The sequence below is a fragment of the Corvus hawaiiensis genome, chromosome 3 (assembly GCF_020740725.1).
Source record: "Corvus hawaiiensis isolate bCorHaw1 chromosome 3, bCorHaw1.pri.cur, whole genome shotgun sequence".
In the NCBI taxonomy this organism is placed as follows: Eukaryota; Metazoa; Chordata; class Aves; order Passeriformes; family Corvidae; genus Corvus; species Corvus hawaiiensis.
The window spans coordinates 28,074,004-28,091,587 of NC_063215.1; the positions used below are offsets into that span (position 1 = coordinate 28,074,004).

At 37.3% G+C, this 17,584-nt stretch overlaps 1 protein-coding gene across 4 annotated transcripts in view; it reads right to left on the reverse strand.

The window, feature by feature from the left end:
- Positions 1-17,584, reverse strand: part of EYS (eyes shut homolog) — an 860,563-nt gene that overhangs the window by 280,362 nt on the left and 562,617 nt on the right. For all 4 annotated transcript variants that reach the window (XM_048297572.1, XM_048297571.1, XM_048297573.1 and 1 more), the window contains one exon: positions 1,352-1,542. In XM_048297572.1, coding sequence (XP_048153529.1) covers positions 1,352-1,542 — 191 coding nt within the window. The remainder of the gene's footprint in view (positions 1-1,351; positions 1,543-17,584) is intronic.

Genomic DNA, 17,584 nt, shown 5'->3' on the forward strand with positions numbered 1-17,584 from the left:
CAAACACGTAATGTAGTGTGCAGGCTTGAGCATTTTGGAGCACCATTTAATTTCCTGTGCTAATGTGAACAAGCACTTGATTTCATGGTTTGTCTCCTTGTAATTGTAGCATGATTGTGAGCTTAGAACCATTTGTTCATTGGGCTTTAAATCTACATTTAATTGACCAGCTTTGTGAATGATTAAGTGAATTCAATTAGTTTTAACATGGCACACTGGGATCTCTGAATAGGTTTGTGTCAATTAAAGTACTTTCATATTTTATGGTGCTTATGATATGTTAGAAAAATATTTTTCTGCATCATTACTTTACCATGAATACAAGTAAGATGAACTTAAAGCCATCAGCATTTTCTAAACCCTGGCCTTCCTGCCCGTGACTAATCTCATTTTTTCTGGACAAAGATAGTCACAGTATAATAAAAGACAAAAAAATCACAATATAACAAAATAAAGTAAAAGGTAATTTTCTTATTTTTCTGTTTATCTTCAGTTTATATATCTGTTTAGTATGGTCATGGTCTTTAAACATAAAGGAAAATATAACACAAATATGCTGTTTCTAACAGACATTTCATAGTTCTTACAGAAGAATATAATTACAGGTACTTTGGGAAATTTTTAGCAGGAAAGTGGGAGATCTGCTATAAGAAAAGTAACTTTTCTTTTAATATCTTTTTACAGCCTCTTTGGTATCTGCCTATCTCTTCATAAAGCTCATTATCTCTTCCTCAGAAAAGATGGAATAATTTGCGAAAGGTAAAGATATACTATGATACACATTTTACTCCTTTAAGTCTATAAACAAATATATTCCTAGTTAGTCTGTCCAAAAAGCCAAAGAAATGTTTTGGCTTTTTTTTTCTGATCCCGTGGAACTGTGATGTAAATAATAGATTAAGTAAAAGGCTTCTACTCAGAGATACATGGTAACAAAGATACCCTCTATTCCCTAACATGGTAACTTTTCCTATGACAATTCACTGAATTCCACAGCCTTTCTGTAGTGGTTTGGTTTTATGACAATTTTAATGAAGTTCCACGTGCGGAAGTTCAGTTAGTTTAGGTATAAAATGCAGTAATGTAATTTATACCACATGGAAAGACAAAACCTACATTCTTTATTTGTGTGTCTTAATGTGTACTCTTGTGAGTCATATTGATCATATTAACCAAGAATTGGACATGACAGATAGCAAGTTTGACAACTGTTTTCCTTAAAATACTGAAGATGTCAAGAATCTCTGTAGCTTTACTATATTCTACAGTAAGAAAAGGAAAAAGTACTAAAATTTTTACAGATTCTAACTTTTATTTACTTCTCCTTCAGTGGGAGATTTTGATGCCTTACCTGCAAAGTACCATTATTGATGACAAGCTGAATTAAAAAATGTCGTATTGTTTCTGGGCTCTGTTCAATATTTAGGAGAAGTCCGTGAGGATTATAGGTCTTAAATTCCAGGTGGATGAAGTTTTCCATGTTCAAATGTAAACCTTGAAATTCCAGGTAAGAATCACCATAGTAACGAGCATAACTAAAATCTGTGAATAGAATTTTGAGATGTGTAAGGATATAAGCACATTTTTCTTCTTCACACACTGCTTTCTTATTCTGGTAGGGGTAGCAAAGATATAAGATAATTTTTTACATCCATCAAGGATTCAGATATGAGTCAGAAAACGGATGTTTTCTTCTGTCAAAGGTTAACACTTAGTTGATAAAACTAGACACAAAAGTTTTAGTCAAATTATATTAAGCAGGCATATAAATCAATGCATTTGTAGCTAGGCTACAAAGATGAAAGCACTTGGTACCTATCTACCAGCTTTGGCTCAACATTTTTTTCAACGTTAGGTTTTTTAACCAAACCTAGATGCAAGAATGAATGAGTTTGAAGTCTTTACAGAAACCACACAGTATGGAAAGGAAGGAAGACATTCTACAACCTAATTATGAAATTGGCATCCTAATAAATACGTCAAATATTTTGTGGTGCTAGGATGAAAGCTGAAAATTTCCTTTGTGACTACATCTAGTTTGTCTGATTTATCTGGAAACCTTTTAACATTCAGCACCCTGTGCAATACCTGGCAAGGGCAGATGCAGCTCTTATTTAAATAGAAAAGGTATGTGAATACATGGCCTCAAGCCTATCAGATGACATATGACTGCACTTAAAAGGAGCTTCTTTGTATTTTTTATTTCTTCCTATCCCATTCTTTCTTCTCATCTTTCCCCTCCCCTCCCTTCCCCTCCCCTCCCCTCCCCTCCCCTCCCCTCCCCTCCCCTTCCTGCCTTTCTCCTCTCCTTTCTCCTCTCCTCTCCTTTCTCCTCTCCTTTCTCCTCTCCTCTCCTCTCCTCTCCTCTCCTCTCCTCTCCTCTCCTCTCCTCTCCTCTCCTCTCCTCTCCTCTCCTCTCCTCTCCTCTAATTTATATTTTCTCCTTTTCTTTTTTCCTATTTTCTTTCTTTCCATTTTCTTCCTTTCTTTTTCTTTGTTTCTTATTCCCTCTTTTCTCTCTTCTCCATTTTTTGCTGCCTTTCCTTCCTGTTATTTTTTTTCCCTTTTCTTTCCCTTCCCATCCTTTTCTTTCTCTTTCCCTTATTTTGTTTTTACAAGGGAAGAGTATTCAACATGCACATGGGTACCTATTAATACACAACTGCACTCCTGCATTTTGGTTTTTTCACTTGCCAGTATTTAAACTGAGAGCACTACATTTATCTGCTCATAAGGACTTAAAAATGTGGGTCCTCTTCCGTACATGTAACATGAGGAGTTAAGTATTTTGATTTTTGTAGAAGCAGGTATATGCTTTCATCTCACAGCATATAATTATCTGTTTGATCAGCTTCATGAGACTGATAAAAATGGAAAGAAATATTAACAATTCACCCACCTTGTGAAAAATGTTGGTGCAACAATATGAACCTGGACACAATACACAACATATAAGTGAATTATTCCATTTCACTTTGATCAAATTTCACTGAATCCTCCCTACAGGGGTTTAGAGTATCTCTGAAGGTCACAGATTTTTATTTATTATTTATTCTCTTTTTATTTTCCAAAATGGGTAAAATTTTAATCTGTTGTGACAACAACTCCAATAGCAAATACCTCACTATATATGCTTAAATTCTGAACAAAAATTGTTACAGCAGGGATTACTGTAACAAGTATATTTCCAACCAGGAGTCCCGTGGAAAGCGAAGTATATATGGACAGATTCGTGGTAGATGTTTCAGAGATGTTTATTTCTCCAGCCGCATGGCCGGGGCTCAGCTCAGGAACTCCGCAGTCACGGGACCCCAGGGTCCTTGGACCCACCAGAGAACACAAACCAACCAATGGGAAATGAGGCTGACCAGGGGCAGGGAAACCCCGTGTCTCCTCCCCAGGGCCCCTCTCCCAGGGCTCCATGGCAGGGGAGAGGGACCCCAACAAGAAATGATACTGGGATAAAACAAAAATTATTGATGTTGAACTTTTGTACATCAGTGTAAGAGTATGCTGAATTTTATCCTTTCATAACTTTGCATAAACCTATTTACAAAGAGTCACCGTGGTCAAATCTCAAACACAGATCTTAAGAAATTTTTACTACTATATAAGAATCAGCAACATATGCATACATACAACACACAGTAAAATAGACCAAAAATTTCAAGCAATACAAATCAATAACCAGTACTGCAATAAAAGAGATTTTACAATTTTAAATATATCTAATTATTAAAAGTTCTGTTTTGAACTATAAGTCTGTAGGTGTAAATTTCAGAAAATTTAATTTAAAAAATTTGCACAGAAAGTTTTTTACATTTTATAGACAGGACAATTTCTCTAAGAAAAGGCTTTAGTGAACTATTGCCAATCCCTAACCCTTGTTTGTTTTCCTTCCTGAGCTAGTCACTGAGCTCTAAATCTTTCTCTCATCCTGTTTGCCCTGAATTGCTCCTGAATAGGTTTTGCTTATCCCAAGGAACCAATCAGTCATCCCCACACTCCTGAAATACTGATATCTAACCATCTCTTTTTCTTGATCCACTTAGGAGATCAGCCTGGCTAAAAGACAGCAAAGTTGCACAGAATATCCCCTTCCTGCAGTCCTAAATCCTTCTCTACCTTCCCAATATTTTGGAGGTGGATTGTTTTTATTGTTGGGTTGTTTTTCTTTCCCATGTTGTTCAGCATATAATAAAGTTGACATGAGAGAACAGGTCAAAACTATGTCAGTTCTTCAGAGCTTTGCTAACATAAGGCACCTGAGACTCTGGATCTCACAGAAGAGTAAAATCTGTAATCATGAGGAGAAAAAAAAGGTAGGTGCAGGAACAGTTTATTCATGATTCCTGAAACTTTAATTTAACTCTGGTAATTGAGGTCAGACTGAATTATCTACTAAAATTCAAGGAAGACCACAAGCTAGTGGCATCTACCTTTAGCTCTCTGTAATTGTAGCAAGCACACAGAGCACTGCAGACAAAACTTGTTACTTTATTCTGACTGACATTCATTTCTTTTTATCTTCAAATGGCAACAAGTGATGATGCCTTGCAAGAAAATACACTCCACTAGTCCATGGATTTGAGTCCAGTTTGGGTTCATCTGGGAAATACAATTGTGCTGCTAAACAGAAAACTTTTTAAACAAATCATCTGCAGTAAAATTGCTGCAATTGTCTTGTGTCCACAAATATGGAAAGAGTTAATGAGAGAAAGCACTGAAGAATATCTAGCAGGCTCCAGGTTTCTGTAAAACCCATAAAAACATTCTACTTGAATAACAAATAGACTATCTACCTTCCCACAACAGCTATTAACATAAACCACTGGTGTGGTTTTACCTATTAAGATTCTCACATTGTTTGTAACAGTACACAATCTCATTTTATAGAACATAAGCTTTGCTTATAATCCTTCTATTGCACTTGGAGGCAGTTTTCTCATTTGACCTCTAGAGTTGGCTTCCTAGATTGCTTTGTGTCCTAAAGGAGAGTACTCATCATCCAAGCCTTTAGAACAAAAAAAAAAAAGGAAAAATTGAAACTGTATCTTATCTTTCTCTAAGAATGCCTAACAACTGATTTCCTAAGAAACAGGCAAGCCCTTTGGCCTATAAAATCCTCTCAGCTTTAGCTTGCTCCCCTGTGTACATACAGCTCTCCATGTTTTGGTGTTTACTAGACTTCATATTAATGTCAGAATGTTAAAAGGTTTGAGATTCAGCTGTAATGGTAAGCAGATACACAGGCAGGTCTGCAACCCAGCTGATAGGCAATCTTCATTAACTTTTGCCACTCCCTACTGATTTTCTCTATTCCAACAGGTATCAGCTGCATCAGCTTCAAAATGGAGGCCTGAAAGTGTAAAATTTTTTGAGAGCTGCACAATTGAGTCTTGGTTTTTAAAGGCAGATAGAGAGATAATAAAAACGTTTAATATGTTCAGGAGCATGTGCTCCTGATGGTTTTGTCTCCATATATTTCTATGTCTAATGCACCCCCTGTAGTTTGCATGGACTCAGACACAAAGAGGACTATAATAATGCTCTCCTTCTTTCTTCTGCTATTCTTTTTTGTTATGTTACACCTTGGAACAAATTCATCCTGCTAAAGCTATTGGTGTTCCCCTTTTCATGGACATATATTTCACATCTTTTGTTATTTTTTTTAAATTAGAACTATCTTACAACATTCAAAGAGAAGTCATTGTTGCCTATGGAAAGGACCTGTCATGAAAAATCAGAACAATGAATTTGCTATTTGAAATTTGTATTTATTTTTATTAAGAAGGAACACATTTCTTAACAGTGTAAGACTGTGGTCATAAAAACCACTTATGTTTGTTTAAAACTGGATAATGTCAAAAGACAAAAAAATTAGAGAAGCAAAACAAGAAAGAGCAAGGACTGTTTCACAGGGCTGTCTAAAGACCCCTTGAGCCCAACAGCTGACTTCCAACAGCTGCCCATGGCACAGCCTTACACAAACAGCATGCAAGGAGCAGTGCTTCCCCTGGGACAGCCTGTCAGCTTCCAGGGGAAAAACTGCCATGGTTTCCTCAGCCAGGGTATGCTCATGGCCCATCACACTGGGCATCCAGCCCTGCTACCACCTGCTGTGATCCTGGCTGGCAGGACCCAGTGTCCTGCCCCTCCAGTGGCCATGCCATCAGCTGCTCTGTGCTCCACAGTTCCCTCCCCCCCTCTCTGCTGCTTGTGGTGAGGTCTCTCTATGTGCTCTGGCAGCACCTCTGTGTTGTCTGGTGAGGAAGTTGTCGGGACAGACAAGGGAGCTGCCACCATCATGGAAAATTTTGCACAAACACGTGTGGAGAAGAAGCTGAGCCGGACAGAGAAAGGGAGTAGGAATGGCCAGAGGCCATGTTCCCACAGGTAGGGGTGGGCAGGCTGTTGAGACAGGAGAGGCTGGAAACTTGTGATTGACCAGTAGACATGCAGCTGATCAGGACATTGCTGAAGGCAAATAAGATTCTTCAGGAGCCAGCTCAGCCCAGACCTAGTATCTGCAGAAGGGGCCAAAGAGAAGTGACACCATTACTGAAGACTCCCTTCAATGAGATATGGAGTCACCAATACATTAGTTGTGGGAGACTGGAGGAGATTGTTGGCTTGAAACACTTCAGGCACTTGTATGGGGAAAGGAGCAAGCCAAGTCTTGCCCTGGAGAGGTGATGTCCTGCTCCACACACCCCACACCCCCAGGGCCTGTATCCCAGCCCCACAGCGGGGTCAAGCCCTGGCATATGGGAGGCAATGCTCCACACTGTGACCCTGGAGCCTCTAACCCAGGTCCTGAGTGGCCAAATGACCAGAAGTCTCACCTGGGGGGAGGGTCCAGAAAAGCTAATGGGTGCATAAGACAGAGCACGAGGTACACACAGGTATTGACCTTACCTCCTTGTGGACTTTCTTTCAGGTGAACACAAGTGGAACCAGGAGTGGTGGCTATATTTGTTCTTCTCTATATCTCTTCTCTCTTTCTTCCAATTCCTTCTTCTCAAAGTTTGAGTAACTTAAAGTCAGATGGGTTGGTTTGCTAAGTGGAATGAGCTTAGAGTTTGCTAAAATAATGCTTTGTGAAATGCTTTATGTTGATTTAATGTTGCTCTAAACTTTCACCAAAGTTCCCAGGTTTTCTGAAGTTTACCAGTAAAGTTTTTATTTGTTTGCCCTCTTGAGAATATCTTGTCAGTGTTTCTCCCTTGCACCTAACTCAAGTTGCAAAAAATCATCTTAAATCCTTTTAAGAGATTCATTGAGCGAGCTCTGGGGCCTTACACCAATCCAACCTGATGTCCTCAGAGGCTTGTCTGCCAGCTTGGCTGTCTGTCAGGGCCAGGATCTGGGATTCTACACAGGGACCAGCAGGCTTGCCCAACTCACAGGTGGTTAACCCTTGTTACTCTTCCCTGTGGTTATCAACAACACTGCAAGGGTTAGCCCAAAGCACTAAGAGTGACTGCAGAGTTCTAGGTGTTGGAGGAAGGCATGTGGGGCCCTCAGTTGTGCCATCAAGGGGGAAGTCTTATAAGGAGTTTATTGAACCTCCAGTCAGGCTCTTTGTAGACATTAATAACAGAGGGAAAAGAGAAAATATTGTTAAACTGAAACAGGTATCTTGGTATCCTAACTACAAAGAATTCATCTCCCTATTTTTAATTTTTTTGAAATTTCACCGAATATAAAAGCAGGGTTAAAGGGCGATATTAGTCATATGATGGTTTTCGTTACCACTTTTAGAAACTTCTGTTTCAGGAGGTAGGATTGGGGTTTGTTTTTTTTCACTCTCAATGTACTGAAAGTACCTCAGCTTTCATTCTCCTTACATTTGTTTTCTCTCAAAAAATCTAATTTCTTTAAAGTTTCTTATTTAATATGTCATGTTAATCACTCTCTTTTGCATTCTCAAATAAGGTCACTCTTACCAGCAAGTCCTGAAGAACAGCCACAGCAACATAATCCATGAGTTTTATTCTTTACTCCCTTAAACACAATAATCCACTTAATATTTGTAACCACCATTTAAAAGGCTTTAACTTATTTTCAAATGAGTCTCATTTAATTCCATACATTTCATTTAGTCTTTTCAGCTGAAACACCTTAAAGGCAGAGCAGAACAATGTTCTCCAACCATTATTTCTATTTACAGTTGCAAAGCTTTTTTTCTGAGATGTGCTTCACCTTTGGTTCCGCATAACAAACCCACAGTTACAGTGAACCCATGTCTTATGCTGTCACAGAAGTCTGTGCTGTATGACTAGCAGGGAATTATAGTTATGTTTTTCTCTCAAAGTTGAACTGTTCTCTAATGTGGCGTGTTAGACAACAATAAAATGTGGTTAACATCCAGAACTGTTGCCAGTGCAGCCCACAAGTAGCTTTCAAGCAAAGAAAAACAACAGTTATGAATAAATGCTCTTTACTGTTACTTTTTCATGCTTACACAGACCCACAGATTTGAGTAGACTGTGAAATTCTTCTGAAAGGAAAACATGACTGTTTTAGAGCTCCTATTATTTCACAATATCTTCACTTCCAGCCTAAAGATACATATATACACATGCACAAACACATACATAGAATTCAGGTGCCTTAAAGGTATGGACCATCAAACCCTAAATCCCAGGAATCTCCTTCTATTTTCCTGAAATTCTTGTGTCTTACCTTTCCTCACACATGCTTCAGTCATGTCTGTTGATCCAAGTTTTGATTCTTAACTCCTACATGTCCAACAGCCAGTCTGCAATGCTGTTGGTAGTGAGGTCTATACTCACCTTCCCTACTCACTCCATGAAGGGGACAGGAGGCTGCATTTTCTATTAATTTTCTGTTTTCCCCTCATTCTGTTCAAGAGTTACAGTTGGAAACAACAAGAAAACTATACAGATAATATTTTCTTACACAATGAATTTTTCAGATTTTTTTAAAATAAAAATGCTGATTGCAAAGAACTGAAAATATCCTCCTTGAACTCAAGGAAAAGGGGGGCAGAGTCTTCTAGCAATAATCCATTTAAATTATAGGAGGCACCTGGAATGCAATTAGTGCAGGAAATTGTTTTATTATGGACAGAAAACTATTAATAGTTTCTAAAGCAGGATTCTGTTTCCTGCTGAAATGCAGATTTTAAATTCAAATCTACTGCCTATGTCTATTAATTGCAGTAATAGCTTAGTGAGATTAACTGATACTTGTGTGACTACTGCCTGCCAGTCCCAGAAGGGATTTTCCATCATGTGGGCTAGCTCATCAACATACGGATAATGGAAATAGGTGTTATGTTCATGGCAGTCAGAAGTGAATAGAAGAGATTCTCTCACTGAAGGCATGAAACATAAATATATATAAATCAAGACAAACATCAGCAGTGTGTGGTTCTGCTTCAGTGAAACACTGTGTTTTTTTCCTTTTTAAATGTCCTATAAGAGACACAGAGAGGATCAAGTAGTATTAGAGCAGAAATAAGGAACAGCTCTTACCTTGGGGATAATTTGGCTTGCTCTCAGCAGAACTTCACAAGCCTTGCTAAAATCTTTCTCCCCTGCTGCCCTTTCTACAAAGTGCTGGCACCTGGCACACAGGCAGCACCAAGCCCAGTGCCACTGCTTGCATGTTGATAACCCCCATGGCTAAAATGCATTAGAGACACCACTGGGAGAAAAGCAGTTCTATCCAAATAAACCAAGTTTTTTGTCCTTTACTCATAAACCAATATGGTTTTTTTCAGTCTATTACAACTAGACTTTGAACAAACAGAACTGAACTATTTTCAGCAAATAATGACTATTTTAAAGATTACAACAATATTGATGGTCAAAGCAAGAAGTGTTCATAACATGAACTTAATTAAAATATCCTTTATAGTACTACAGGCTATTCCAAAGGAAGTTATCTTCCCATTATTCAGAATAGAAAATATAGATTTGAATGGCAAGATAATCAAGATCTTGCAATGTATTGCAAGATTTGCGCACCTAAAGCAGAATTTTTTAAGCCTAAAATACGAGAAAAAACACGTCAGTAATTATCCTTTACCCCCAATACCAAGTCAATAATATAAGCAAGATTATTTTCTGACTAGAAAACAAACAAAAAAACCCATTGTGACATCCAGAAAAAGACAATATTTCTATCTGGCCAAATCCACATGTAGAAGAGATGGAGTTTTTGTAATTTGTTTCATGATATTCTGTTTTTCTATTGCAGTCAAAAAATCACCATTAGGAAGGTGCATGGACTATCCAACCATAGGTATTGCTTTAAAGTGACACGTACAATAATGTTGCCTATTCTGTGCATGGTATCTAGCAGGAGTATAATGGAACTCTCTGAATAATTTTTTCTTGTTCCAGACCCAAATATTCAGAGATCCAACATTTTGCTTTAGCAATTCAGCTTGAATTTGCTTAAGATCATGCAGCTATGGGAGAAGTGAAATTCAGGTGACTTGCTGACAAGTATTTCAGGAGTGTGCTTCTTCCTATTGAAGGTTGTTATAGAACTTCTTGTGAAGGCCTTAGATTCAAGTAATTCTTACCATGAAAACCACCTCTGTCAGTCACTGATGAAATGCTGTAGCAAGATGGCAATGTAAGCCTTGTGCACTAGTTATGCTTGTTCCTCATAATTTATGGTAATTACTTTTACCTGTTAATTGTGCACATGCCTCACTAAATTGACAGCTAAGTTTTATCTGTTCTGCATTTATAAGTAAGTATGCTGTATTTACCACAGCTGTGACTTTGCATAAGCTCATAATTGCCCAGTGAGTTGCAGTTAAAGCAGTCAAGTGCATGTTTCTGTCTTCCGTATGCATTGTTTTGGTCACAGCTGTGTATGACATCTCTCGGGGTGGTGGCAAATTGACAGGCTAATATCAGCTGCTGAATCTGTCTTCATCTCAGACACCTGAAGCCTAAAAACATTCCCAACTGAAGTTGTACCTTCAGACATGAATAGTATTAACAGTAGTACCATATCAAGCTGTCTTTCACAAATTGGGATGACACTAATGACCCTGACAGCAAAGCCATGGTGCTCTGAAATCGTACTTCATTCGCTCCTTCTGGCGACTCTTCTGACTAATATCTTACCTATACTACTGTGTTCAGTATTTCTGTATCCCTCTGCTTTCCTTTCCTGCAAATAGTGCAAATATGCAGCTGTCTTATGAAAGAAATATTAAAGCCTCAATTAAGAGTATGGTGAGCATTATTCCTGCTTCCTTCATCTTAAATAATGTATTGGAAGCCTGCAGGCTTCTAATGCATTCTTTTCTTGTGCATTTTCCAATGCATCCTTATTCTAATAAGAATGCACTTTTTTCTTACTTAACTTGTTCTAATGAAGACCTGCATGCACACAAAGCATCAACAAAAAAACATTCAGCAGATGTTAAAAACACGAACCATTCATGGTATTCTTCAATGATGTCCAATAAAGAAGGCAAAAGATAGATGCATATGACATGTCATTTTCACTTTCTGAATCCCAGTGGTCTAGGATCTGCTAATGTGTATGAGACCTATGGGAACTAATGTTGCCATGAATACTAAAGAATACAAATAAGGAGTGAATCATTAATAACACACCAAATGGACATTCCGATACATAAAAATCAGTGAATGTTTTCAAGATCACACAAAAAAGCTTTGATTAAAAGCAGGATCAGAAAATTTAGTAGTTATCATTTATGACACATAACCTTGTAGAGAGAACCTAAACTCAAAACTTTAAAATAAATGGTTCATAAATTATAAATATAATATATAACACTGGCTGCTTTCCCCCCTGTTTTGTATGTGCTTTAGTCCCTTGCAACATAGAAATACAAAATTGTTATTTGGTATCCTTTTAATATGGGAACTGACAGTTCAAAGGATGGGGAAGATTTAGAATGACAGTGCTGCTTAGGTAATTTATTTCAAGGTATGCATTTGAAGTAATTTATATGCTAAAAAATTCAACTTTACATTTGGAGTCCTAATGTAAGCACTGTGGAATAATTTCCCCTGTGTAGAAGAAGTTACTGTGCAAAAGCAGGCCTTCACACAAATTTTCTATAGCACAGATTCTGCATGAACCATGAAGAGAAAATTAAAGTGTGCTGACACGGGACATCTTCCAAAATAACTACATGTATGGAATTTGTTGGTGATAATGAAAAATGAGTAGCTTCTTGTGCTTCAGAGCAAATACATGTGTTTGTATAGTGCTTGACTAGTGTCTTTAGCTAAATGCAGTTTGGACTCTGAAGTAACTACATTCTTGTTGAGATAGGGGCTTTCTAAACAAGAATTTGTGCAAAGATCCCCACTTTTGATTCTAAGATCAAGTTAAACAGAAAACTAACTGCAAACCTAACTGAGGGGATATGGCTGAAAGCTAAATGACTTAAAAATGCTGCGTAGATAGCAATCAGGGCTGCAAAACAAGTAAGTTACCCATACACCTTTATCTGTGATGGAAAAAAAAAGCAAATAGGTCAAGGTGTCTGTTATCAAGATGACACAGACAATTAAGGTGACAAGAACAAGACTTTTTGCTTCTGAAGAAGCCATGCAAAATACATAATATTCAACTATGTTGAGAAGGCATATACTATATATGAAGTTTTCCTGTGCATTCAAAAATAAAGATGACAACATCAAAAGCTGGAAACACTGATCAAATTTAGAATACATTCAAAGACACATATGGAGCAAAGAAAATGGTGGTAGATGATAACAGGCTCCCCTCCTGGCTGTGTGTACGTGAGTTGACAAACTAGGAATATACTGCAGCTCAGATAAGCAAGTAACAATGAAGAAAGCACAGCAAAGGATCCTAGACAGTAAGTGAAAGAGAGCAGAGAGGAGAACTCAGGAATGAATAGTAATAGAATCAGTCACTAAGATGAGTAGAATGTAATTGTTAAGAGCTTCAGAATAAAGAGTAATATGGATGGCATTTCTGAAATTGTGAGGAAAAAAAGGCAGGATTGTGTGTGATCAGAACTCAGGCAGAAGTGCATTCAAAGTGTTTACACTATCTGACTATCTGCAACAACAGAAGAATTAATTCAATATGCAGAAGTCCTTGCCAGCTTTATGCTTATAATTGCACTGAAGTAAGATGAGGCAAGTAGGGGCAGATTTAAATTTCATGTCACACATACAAAACAGCAGTAGCTCTTCTAGCACTCATGGTGTGGTTTTGGCTCTTCCACAATGAAGAGGAAACCAAAGGAATCTCTAGAAATTCTAAGACGTTAATGAAAGGCCTAGTATTTAAAAAGATCTTTGTCTGCAAAGGGTCCTTAAATTTTCCAAATAATCTGCCTAGTACTATTGTTCAGATGGATGTATTCAGATATCTTATTTAGATTTAATTCAGAAATGTCATAAAGTAATAGCCAGAATAGAAACTGCCATACTAAAATTTATAGTTAATTCTACTTAGTCTGGAATTACTTACTTTAAGTGCAACTGCTGCATCTTAGAATCAAGATGGAATTAAGAAGATTATTAAAGACAGTGTCTACACATGGTACTGTTTATCTCTAAGGTAAAAATGAAAAGAAACCTCAATTCCTATTTTGCAGTGAATATGATTACTTTTAGGTCCATAATAGAAAAATAACCCAAAGCTTTCACAGAATCACAGGATGGGCCTGGTTGGAAGAGACCAGAGTGGGTCATCTGGTGCCATGTCCACTCTCAAGCAGTGTTATCCTAGAGCACATAGCACCAGATTGTGTCCAGATGGTTTTTGAATATCTCCAGTGATATTCAGGGGAATATCACTCCAGGGGAAAGAAGTTCTTCCTCATATTCAGGTGGAACTTCCTGCACATACAGTTTCTGCCCATTGCCTCTTCTTCTATTGCTTTGCACCACTGAGAAGAGCGTGGAAAACTCCTGACACCCTCCCTTCAGATTCTCTTAGACTTTACTGAGGTCCATTCTCAGTCATCTCTTCTCGAGGCAGAACAGGCCCAACTTCCTCAGCATTTACTCATAAGAGACATGCCCCAGCCCCTTAATCACGCTCATAGCCTCGGCTTTGTTTCATATTTCAGCTCTTACCATAAGCGAAATGTCTTCTTTATATAAACAGTCTATCTTCACATATTAGACATCTACAGTCATAGCTACTGTTGTGATGTACTCCATTAATTTCTGCTGAATATTCTACCTAGGGGATGCAACATCAACTTCTCCACCAAGTTTTCCCACACATATTTCATTATAAAACACAAATTAATTTAAAATATGAAAAAACACCTGTTCTTTTGCTTAGATTTTGTGCTGACTTTTTCCAGAGCTGCAGCAACACTCTGGTGATGTTCTTATTAATCAGAGTCATTCTCTTCCTCTGTTCTAGTATGGATCTACACCAAGAAAACTTTCTAAGAACAGAAAGAAAAGTGCAAAGTTGCCATTACTAAAAAGATTCTAGATCACTATCTTATCTTGGTCAGTTGGGGAATGACATGTCTCTATATAGAATGTGGCTTGCCCTAGCAGAGAGCAGGATGTTTCGTTCAGTTTTATAAATCTCTGTGCATGCAACAGCAATATCACTAAAACTGCAGTCTGCTTTAGGAAGGTCTCCTTACTGTTGTGAGATTGAAAGGACCATATGTCTATAATTTCAGGTCAAGTATTTCCTAATATGCCTTCATCCTTTAAAGATAAAAATTAGATAACAATAAGCCGGTTACAGAAAAAATGCTGTTTAAAATGTATTTTTCATAACTTTTATATAATTTTCAGATGATGACTGTTTATATTGTTGAAATTTATATAAAGTAGGAGTAAACCCAATGTATTTTTTACATCTTGTGCATAGCACTAAAAACAGACTCTATATTTATCTTCTAACAAATAAAATCTTTGTAAACAAGGCGAATGTAAAACACCAACTAACTTGCTTTAGACATCTCCAATATCCATGAAATGTAAACAATCAAGACAGAAATATTTGAGGAAGGACCGAGGTACAAAATTACAATTTGTATAGAAGCTGGAAATAGTCTAATTTCACAGACAAACCTTTGCAGAATTCTTAGCTGTTGCTTTTCTGTTATTTAGTCTTCCATGTAATTTGGCAATATGCCAAGTACTTCCATCTAAATGTATTTGTTAACTTTCTCAGAAATTTAAAATTCACCTCTGGTAAGCCCATGGTTTACATGGCCTATATAAAAACAATTTAAGAAAAAACATATTGTCCCCAATGCCTCCAAGTAAAGATTACTCAGGAACATCAAACCAAAAATACTGACTTATGCTTAAATACCACATAGCAACAGTCACTGAGAAATTCTTGGCAAACACTGAATTCTGTTTTGAAAAAAAACCAAATCTGCAAAAATGCATTAATTGGGAGCTAGAGCACATTATATTCACTTCTTTTGAAAGTTAGATGGGAATTGTCAGCAGATGTAGATAACAATAGGAAAAACCCTAATTTACACCAAATAAAATTTGGGAAAAATGTTTGTTGTAATTTTGGGTGCAATGACATTTCATTCACTCAACTATGTTTAAAATTCTCTTCCAAATCCTAGTTTGATTAATTAGAAATGTTAGGCGCAATAAATGCAAATGACTGAAACAAGTAATTTCAGACATAGAAAATATAAAAACTAAGAATAGCTGAATCTTACAGCTATTTGCATGATAGATATGATTTTCACCAAAAATATTCATGTGAAAACTGCTTGATTAAAGAGAAGCACTATAGTATTTAAGATTTATTGTTTTCAATCTTTAATATGCCAAAAGTAACAAAATAGTTGCAGTATATTTTATAATGACAGGAGCATGAGCTGTGCACACTTTGGAGGGAAACAGATATTAATGAAAACCAGAAAGACCCTGGAATACAAAAGCTTTGTCCTGAAAATTGATATTAGCTCAGCACACAGAAATTTAGAGCGGAATCTATTGTATGGTGGTATGCAATGCTTGTATTACTTAGGATGGTCATTACAGTGTGTCCTGGGTTGCAGTGTATTCTATTACCATCCTCATGAGCTGTTGAAATCAGCTGGGGCAGTGTTTCCTTGCCTCCTCCCCCCAGACTATCTTGCTGTTAATTGCCCATCATTGTTCTGCCACATGACTCAGAGATAACTCCCTCTGGACTATCTTCTGTTAATGAGCCTAATCAACACTTGGCCTCATGACTCATTACCCCATTGTGAGATGCTCCACCCAGAGGGAGGAACCAAGCATCCCATTGTGGATATAATCTGGGACTGAACACCAGAGACAACCCTTCTCCACTGGATTTCCAGAGGACAGGAGCTACACAGCCACCACTGGACCTTCTGAGGAAGTGCAGACTCTTTTACTGCAGGATCACTGCTTCAGAGGCCTGCACCCACCATTCTACCAGACTGCTACCACCACCCTGCCTAACAGGGACTCAGGTTGTATTTTGACTCTGTCAGTTTGAACCAGTGTTTTCTTTTACTTTTTTTCCTTTTCTTTAACTTCCATTAAATTGTTATTCTGACTTGGTGCCTCCCACTGGTTTGTTTTCAAACTAGTACACAGTGTTAGAGAAATATTGATTCTCACTGGTGATGCCACACATTGTGTCTTCATTAATTGGTTTATAAAGGTCCTCTGTTTCTTTCTCTTTATAGGATAGGAAATTTATAGTCAATTTGGTTAACTTAAAATTTCAAGCTAGCTAATATTGACTATGAAGTGAATTTCTTTAATCTTATAAATAAATATTGGAGAAATAATTTTAAAAAAATCCAGAAAAAAGTCAGAAATACTCTCCCACAATTATAAAGAAGAGCTTGTGTCTTTTATAGCCCACTCCTAAATTATTATTTTTCAATTTAATACTTTTTAATTATTTGATTCTATGTGAACCAAAACATCAAAAATTCATCTTATGTCTTTCAAATGTTCAAATTCAAGGCTTTACATGAAAGTAAAATCTCAATATCACCAATCACTAGTAATAAAATGTACATTCTCCTGAAGAAAACTTTGTGGCTTATGTTTTCATGAGGTTCATTATGAAACTTTTCCTTCAGTATAGTTTCAAATCTTATCAACTTTCTAAGGACAGAACCAAATATGGCCTGATGTATATAAATTGACTGTTGCAAAGGTCTAATGAAGATTAGCTTCCTACTCTACAGGAAATGTGTTAACACAGCATTAAATTAATCAGCACATTGAGCTTTTTCTAAGGACTTAAAATCGTCTCCCTTATTTAAAGTACAGAGCAGGCTTTTCCATCCATAAGGAGCACAGTGCTAAGCCCTCTGAAGGAATTAAAAGCATTTTCTCCTCTTCTATGTAGCAGGCATATTGAATACATGACAACAATTTGCACACATTTACAAGGAAGGTAGAGACATACGTATTACAAAACCCCTCTGCCTGGAGAAGTTTAACCTGGAGCTCTCATCCTCCTTAGACATGTCATGGATCATACACGTCTCAATAATGCCATTCTGTAGAGGTGAATGCAAAATCCCATGGGACAGAGAAAAGGAGGGAGACGTGCAAGACATTTCACTATAGCCTAGTGAATAAGGCTGTCA